The sequence below is a fragment of the Nuphar pumila genome, chromosome 2, assembly GCF_984573655.1.
Source record: "Nuphar pumila chromosome 2, dmNupPumi1.hap1.1, whole genome shotgun sequence".
In the NCBI taxonomy this organism is placed as follows: Eukaryota; Viridiplantae; Streptophyta; class Magnoliopsida; order Nymphaeales; family Nymphaeaceae; genus Nuphar; species Nuphar pumila.
This window is the reverse complement of record NC_143250.1, coordinates 80,742,846-80,751,305: the sequence shown is the minus strand read 5'-3', so window position 1 is coordinate 80,751,305 and position 8,460 is coordinate 80,742,846. Positions and strand designations below refer to the sequence as shown.

General features: G+C 39.3%; 1 protein-coding gene across 1 annotated transcript; it reads right to left on the bottom strand.

The window, feature by feature from the left end:
• Positions 1-1,881: 1,881 nt before the first annotated feature.
• Positions 1,882-2,952, bottom strand: LOC149845825 (putative membrane-associated kinase regulator 4). The gene has a single exon (XM_089989404.1). The coding sequence runs from the start codon at positions 2,950-2,952 to the stop codon at positions 1,882-1,884; it is 1,071 nt and encodes a 356-aa protein (XP_089845530.1).
• Positions 2,953-8,460: the final 5,508 nt, after the last annotated feature.

Here is an 8,460-nt window from a genome sequence, read left to right as displayed (position 1 = left end):
TACATGCTAACAAACTTTGGTTCTGGTCGGCGTTTCTCTAGTTAGGTGCATGAGCTAGTTACAAATGCCCAGTCACAAATTCAAATCAATGGGGTCTGTGGCCAACAGTTCAAACTTGGTTGCAGTCTTCGGCAAGGATGCCCCCTGTCTCCTTTGCTCTTTAACGTCATTTTTGAAGGCCTTATGGTTTTGTTTAAGAGGCCCGTGGAGTATGGTCTCATTGTTTCTCTCAGAATCTAGGAGTTCCCTAGTCATATCCTTACTTATGCCGATGACATGATAATTTTTGGCAGTGCATCCATCCAACAAATGTTAAGAATCAAGCTTATCATTCTTCTTTTTTTCTATCGATGTTAGGTTTATCTATTAACAATGATAAGTGTTGTCTATCCATGATAAATGCTCTTCCTTATATGTTGGCTATTGGTCAACGGATTTTTGGATGCACTATTTTGAAAAATTCTTTTTCCTACTTGGGTCTGGCGCTACAGATCTCACGTATCCCATCGGTAGCCTGGAATGGAACTCTTCAAAAGGTTCATACTAAAATATCGGCCTGGCAAGCATCTTACCTTTCCGTCGCTGGTAAACTTACTCTCATCAAGCATGTTTTAAATGCTATGCCAGAATTCTTTATGTCTATATTCCTGATGCCTATGGGGATCAGCAAGAAGCTCTCGGTTGTTGGCGAATTTCCTTTGGTCTGGGCGAAGTACCAACAACAAGCGCCACCTGGTGGGTTGAGAATCTCTAATGCTTCCTCAGAATAGGGTGAGGTTGGGGATTCTGGATTCCAAGTTGAGAAGTATTGTTTTCGTCGTGAAGCAAAGTTGGCTTGCGCACCAACCAGGGTCCCCATGTGCAAGCTTTCTTCTTGCTAAATACGGATCGGTTGAATTGTTGTTTGTTGACCACCATGCGATACAACCAACTGTTTCACAGTTGTGTTGCTCATGGATCCAAGCTTGGTCTGCCACTTTTTCTAATGAGGGCGATGATGTCTTTCAAGCCCAGTTCTTTTGCCGCACTCTCACCCCTAATGACTCTTTATGCACAAGAGTTTGCTACCTTTCTCTCCTTTCTTCAGGGGTGGATTGGTTTCCTGCACGCCTTATCTGGGGCAAGGGACCTACTCCTTGATCGTGTTTCCTAGCATGGCTAATCCTTCACGAATGGGTGCAGACAAACAACTTCCTTAAATCTATCAGTTTTCATCTTCCGAGTAAATGTGTTTTGTACGAGGCAGTCGAAGAATCTGTATTTCATCTTTTCTGGGAGTGCCCTGTTTTTCAGAACCTCTTTAAGATTACCTAGAATAAGTCTGTCGTTAGCATGCGCCAGGAGTCATTCGCTATAGACCTTTTGTGGGACCCTCAGCCAGTTCGCAGTTACAAGCACTGACGGATTATTTGCAGAATGTGGCTTCTCTCGTCCTGGTGGGCTTGGATGACTCGCAACAATGCCATTTTCTTGCAAGTTCTGGCAGTTTTCAATAAATTAGTGAACTGTATTTTGGTGGATGTGTATGCCATTTTGCACATTATCATCCCTGATCTTTAGCACTTTCTGTCGCCCTGGACCCCCCTTCACCGGGCTGATCTTGTCTAGTTTTTGTTCTTAGTTTTGTTTCTGTGCTCTCGGTATGTCTGGGGCTTATTTTGTGTTGCCACCGGGTTCAATGTTTGTTGACCATTTTCGTAATGTTGATCTCTCTCTCTCTCTCTCTCTCTCTCTCTCTCTCTCTCTCTCTCTCTCTCTCTCTCTCTCTGCATGTATTGTGTGAATAAAGGGGAAAGAAAGAGAAGAAAAAACGTGGAAGGCTCAAAAATCAAATAAAAAATGGTTCATACTTGACTATTTCCATTTTTAACAGGAAATGTTTCATCCTCTACACAGTCCAGGCCTCTCCTGAGTTTCACATGCTGCCACTCTCGAGGCAGCAGTCAAATTAAAGAACCCCATCTCACTCGTACTCTTCCTTGAACACAACTGAGATTGTTTACAGTAAGCAATGGCTCCCTGTATTGAGCTCTCAACATCAGAGTTAACACTGCTGCTCCTCTTCAGCAAATGCAATCCACTAAACCCGTTTGAATCCACACTTGAGGATAGCAAAGAAGAGGAAGAGGACAGTGAATTAGTTCCAGTGCTCGAGAGCGTCTTAATGGCACCTGAAAATGACCTTCTGTGTCCAGTATCTTCACTCAATGAAGCCTTGCTGCCCTCCCTGTATATCTGCCCACATGGGTGTTTTTTCTTACCCACCTTGGTATACTTGTTCTTCAGATAGTCCTTCACCTTTGCAAAAGAGTTCTCAGTATTATGAAAGAGCTCTTCCTTTCTAGACTTTGCACTGTTTTTCACAACAGAAGTATATGAGTCATCAGAACACCCAGGCTTACCAAAGAGGGATCTAAAATAGGCCCTTGAAGCTTTCAATTTCAAGCCCAAAGAGGACTGATTGATCAGCTTGAGTTTCTTAGTCCATGCTTTCTTGACAGAAGATGAACTGTCACTGGTCTCAGTGAGGCTGCCAGCAGGGTTCATGGAGCAGTCATAGAAACACTCGTCTGAGTTCAACTCCCCACTGACTTGGCAAGACTCAGAAGGGGTCACATTGCATGACTCAAATGGGGTGACCTCTTCTGAAGACAAGGGGGAGGATTTCTGCTCATTGCAAGCTTGTAGAAGTTTCTGGACCATTTGGATCCTTGGGGGAAGATGGAGAGGCAGTAGCTTTCCATTATAAAAGAGCTCATCAGCAGGTGAGGCGAGTGAGTCCTTTTCTTGGAGAGACATGTTGAATTCAAACTCTGGGGAGGAGTTGATGGAGTAACAGAGGAAGGTGGTGGAGTTGACATCCATGTCTATGTAATCCTCATCTGTAGAGGAAGTGGTAAGGTCACATGGGATGAGGGGCTTTGAAGGGGACACACTGCTGGAGGGATGCATTGGGCAGATGGGCAGTGTGTGCTTATTTCTAGTAGGTCTGTAGTGAGGAGATGGAGAGTTATAATTTAAAGAAGACTTCAAGTAAGGGATGATAATGAGTAAAAAGATAAAAAAATAGTGGGGGATTGTGAAAAGAGTAATTCCAAATGCATGTGCAGAAAAAGTAAGAAGAAAAATATTTGTGATGATGGCCCACTTATTGATGTAATCAGTATCCGTTTATTTTAATGGAATGCAAGTGGGCAGTTTTGGTAAGTGATGATTTCTAATCTGGATGATCTGCGAACTGATTTTAGTTGCGTGTGTTTGAGAGAGAGAGAGAGAGAGAGAGAGATGATTGTGTCAGAATTTCTGGACATGACCCACAAGGCAATGGATACAGCTCAACCTGTATCCTAAATGTCAGTCAGGTTCTTCAGGAAAACCACCCAGTGTAGGAGCTAACAATTTTTTTTGTTTTTGAAAGGCAAGCTGGGGTTAAGCAGATTCCTACCAGTTAGAAAACTATACCATTGGGTTTTGAACCTACAACATCTCAACGTCTCAACACAAGGTGACGTGCATTAGCTGCTCGTACCGGACAAGCGGAGTCCGGGTTGGTAGGGAGCTAACATATTACATAAAATAAAACCTCGGAATTTATACATGATACGAAAAGCCTCCGCTCAAAAAAAGAAAAGTGAAAAGCCTTACTGAAAGAAATTGTTAGATGTAGGCCTGGTAAACGAGCCCAACAAACTGAACGGAGGATGTTCAAGCTCAGCTCGTTTTTATGGGTAGCTGGGCCGAGCTTGAGCTCATAGATAGTCCAAATTAATTGAACCGAGATCAAGCTTACATGTTTATAAAAAAAAAATATTTTTTTCAAAGCTAGAATTTGGACTCTAAACCTACTAATCAAAGCTTAAACCGACTCATTTATAAAATAAATGCATTGTTTCAAATCTGTAATTAATAGGATTTCAAATAAGTTTAATGCTTGTAAGCCATCTCTACTCCATGATATAAAATATATGTAAAAATATATTTGTTACTATTTAACGAGCACATATATATACAAGTTGAGCTAGCCAAACACTTGTTCAAAAACTAACCGTATTGTCCTATAAAAATAATGTGTGCTCTAAAAACCCCGCAAATATGTCAAAATTCTTTGTATCTCCAAAATCATTGACCCTTCACAACATATTTGCATGGCTGACGTTCACACGAATATGTTATGAACTTCTGAATATAGTTAAAATTATCGAGAAGATTCACAATATATTTGCACGAACCTCCTTATGTTCACATAAATATATATGTTGTGAACATCCGAATATGTTAAAAAACACTGAAAACACTACAACAAAGCAGTAGATTAGCGACGACCACATTCCGTCGCTAATCTGTCGCTAATCCGTCGCTAACCATGTTAGCGACGGATTAGCGACAACGCGGCGACAGTATGCTTACGTCGCGAATATTTCGACGCTAACTGGCGACGGAATAATTCTGTCGCCACGTCCGTCGCTAATTGCGACGGAATAACGAGCGCTATATTCCGTCGCCAATCCGCCGGTACTAAACGGCGACCACGGCGTGGTGACGGATTTAATTCCGTCGCTAAGCCGTCGCTAGATTAATATGAATAGCGACGGAATAATCTGTCGCTAATCCGTCGCAAAAACGAAAAAAAATAAAAAAAAAATTATTTAAAAATTAATTACCGAGAACTGTACAATTTATATTTCCTGTACAATTTATATTTCCTGTAAATAAAAAACAAACCACACAAAAAAATTCATATAACAAGTATCTATAATAATTAATCGTTCCACCTTAAAACTAAGAAGTTTAATTATTTACAATTCAACAATTACAATTAGGAAAAATAAAAAAAATAGAACTTCTTCAACACAGTCCTCTAATCATCGCCAAGATTTTGTGCGTCTTCTTGTTCATTGTCTTTATCTGTCCCTTCAGCTCCACTACCCTGATTATCGCTAGCAGCCTACACAAGAAAAGAACAGTCAGTATTGATAAACAAAATATAATGAAATAAATTACACACTATATGTGATTCTATCATGTGCTCATGTGTGATCTAAGGCAATAAAAAAACTCTATATGTGATTCTATCATGCTCATATGTGTGCTAAGGCAGTCAAAAAATTGAATATGTGATTATAGCATGTTCATATGTGTTCTAAGGCATATAAAAAAACTCTATATGTGATTCTACCATGCTCAGATGTGCTTTAAGGCAGGCAAAAAACTATATATGTGATTCGATCATGCTCGTATGTGTGCTAAGGCAGTAAAAAAATTGAATATGTGAATATAGCATGCTCATATGTGCTCTAAGGCAGGCAAAGCCAAAAATTTTATATGTGATTCTATCATAAATGATATATAACATGTTCATATGTGTTCTAAGGCAGTTAAAAAACTCTATATGTTATTATAGCATGTTCATATGTGTGCTAAGGCAGTCAAAAAACAGAATATGTGATTATAATATGCTCATATGTGTTCTTAGGCAGTAAAAAAACTGAATATGTGATTATAGCATGCTTATGTGTTCTAATGCAATCAAAAAAACTTTATATGTGATTCTATCATGCTCATATGTGCTCTAAGACAGACAAAAAGTTAAATATATATATATATATATGATTCTATCATGCTCATATGTGTGCTAAGGCAGTAAAAAAATTGAATATGTGATTATAGCATGTTCATATAGATGAAAACCGTAGTCTTTTGTATGGAATCGATAACCATTTACGATATACCCGTTGTAGCATTGCACAACTTTGGTCGGACCATTTTCTAAATCACATATTCCTTGATCTTTAACATCACCATGGCGAACCTACACACAGACATAAACAATTATTGTGATCACGATCAATTAAGTAACTTAGTGTTGTTTATAAGTACAAAATTTATGTTAACTTCTTTACCAACTGTTTCAACCACTCCACAAACTTAGTTTCACGTTCTTTTTGTACTTCTGCATTAGTGAGATGTGAAACTTTGCTTTGCAACTCCAGATCAAATCGTCTGCAAACCACAAATACTTATATTACCGAGCCATGTATCCACATATAGAACATAAAAGGATTTATAATTGAGTTGCATATACATATACTTACTCGATGTATGGGTCGATCGCTGAACAATTAAAAAGAATATAGATGTGTGCTGCATCTTGCTCTCGATCTGTCAATAGCCTTGATCGGCAACTATCAATAGCCACGGAAGGGTGTAGGACTGCGGGCATCTGTTAATACATCTGGAAAGTATCGCAATCTTCTTAAAATCTCTATGCCAGACAATCTTGAGGATGGACCTTCCATTTCAGTTGTGCCTGCTGTAAATGCATTCTTTTGACGTCGGAACGGATGATCGCTGGGTAGAAATCGACGATGGCAATCAAACCAGCAAGGCTTCCTTCCATGCCTCAATCTAAAAGCTTTGGAATCCTCCATGCAGTACGGACAAGCCAACCTCCCATGTGTGCTCCAACCAGATAACATACCATATGCAGGGAAGTCACTGATTGTCCATAGAACAGCGGCCTTCATGTTGAAATTTTGTTTTTTGTGGGCATCATACGTGGTAACACCGTCATCCCACAGTACTTTTAATTCATCAATCAATGGCCTTAGATATATATCAAGATTTTGGCCAGGTGAGGTCGGACCAGGGATCAACAGAGACAAGAAAAGATTTGGATGTTTCATACACAAGCTTGGTGGAAGGTTGTATGGAGTTACAAATACTGGCCAGCATGAGTATGGAGTTGATCTACCCCCAAATGGATTAAATCCATCTGTACATAGACCGAGTCTAACATTTCGCACTTCCATTGCGAAGTTCTGATGAGTACGATCAAAGTGCTTCCAAGCTTCAGCGTCAACAGGATGCGTGATCTTGTTTTCATCGTGTCGAAATTTATTTGCATGCCATCTCATGTGTTTAGCTGTCTTTGAAGACATATACAATCGCTGCAATCTAGGAGTGATAGGAAAGTAGCGGAGCGACTTGTATGAAACTTCCTTTGATCTCGTGCTACCATTGCCTCTTGTCTTTGGCTTGAACCGAGGATGCCCACATGACGGGCATGATATGTCATTTTCCTGCTCCTTGAAATACAACATGCAGTGATTTGGACAAGCATCAATCTTTTTGTAACCCATACCTAGAGCGTTGACCATAACTTTCGCACGATAGAAATTTTGTGGCAATTTCTCATCTTTAGGCAACATACTCTTCACAATCATGCACAAACGGTCAAAACATGATTGACTCAAATTATACTCGGACTTCAAATTCATTAGTTGAAGAACTGCAGACAAGATAGTGTGACTCTCACAACCGTTCCAAAGTGGCTCATCAGCATCTCTAAGTAAATCATAAAATCTACTAGCTGCATCGTTTGGTGATTCTTCATCTACGATAGTTCTTACATCACTAGAACTCATAGCAGAACCCAGTTCTGTTCCTGCAGCATCAAATATCAAATTCGTATATGGATTATCGTGCACCACATTCACCCGTGCATCAAAATCATTTCTAAATTCTTCTCCATGAAACGTCCAGTTCTGATAATCACTCACAAAACCCTTCCTGTATAGGTGATGTCTAACGCCATGAGGTTCTACAAATCGATTATTCTTACAAATCTTGCAGGGACACCTAATCCGACCTGTGGGATCTACCGTACTGACACTTGCCGTTGCAAATTCAATAAAACTGTCGACACCATCCATATATTCATGCGATAACTCATTGTCCACTATCCTACGGTACATCCATTCACGGTTTGCAGTCATTCTGTCGTATGATGTTACGAATAGTATCCTAACCAGTTAAAAGAGAACCATCAGAATACTATGATGAAGAAAATATCAAATTTATCATGCAATATATGATGTCATACAATCACAAGAATTATGATGCATGCATTGATAACTTAATATTTTCATGTGCAAACTATTCATAACACGATACATTCATTTGAAGCATGCTTTCAGTATACAATTTCACATGGAAGACATAATCAAATTGAAAGTAACTACATGTAAGCATGGATACAATCACATCAAACATTGCAATACATCGAAATAATTCATATCAAACAAATATCAAACATGTATCTGCAGCAAACACACTTCAATATCCCACTAACTACTACCATGCATAGCATGGACTCCGTACTCCAAAAATAAGAACACTTCCATATTCATACATTAAAATCATGCTCAGCATGATCTCCGAACTCCAACAAAGTAGTCCTAGATATCAACAACTAAGTGAGTGTGTGAACAATAAAGTGTTATATTCAATAAATTAAATAACATGTGATGCGCTTGCATCACTTACTCACCACAGATATTTACCCGATTTGCATTGTTTTTGTCACTTACTTACCACGGGTGGCGGGGCACAAGCGAGTTCTGTTGAGAAATCTGCAAAAAAAAATGATGTTTTAAAATGAAGTCACCATGAAATTATTCG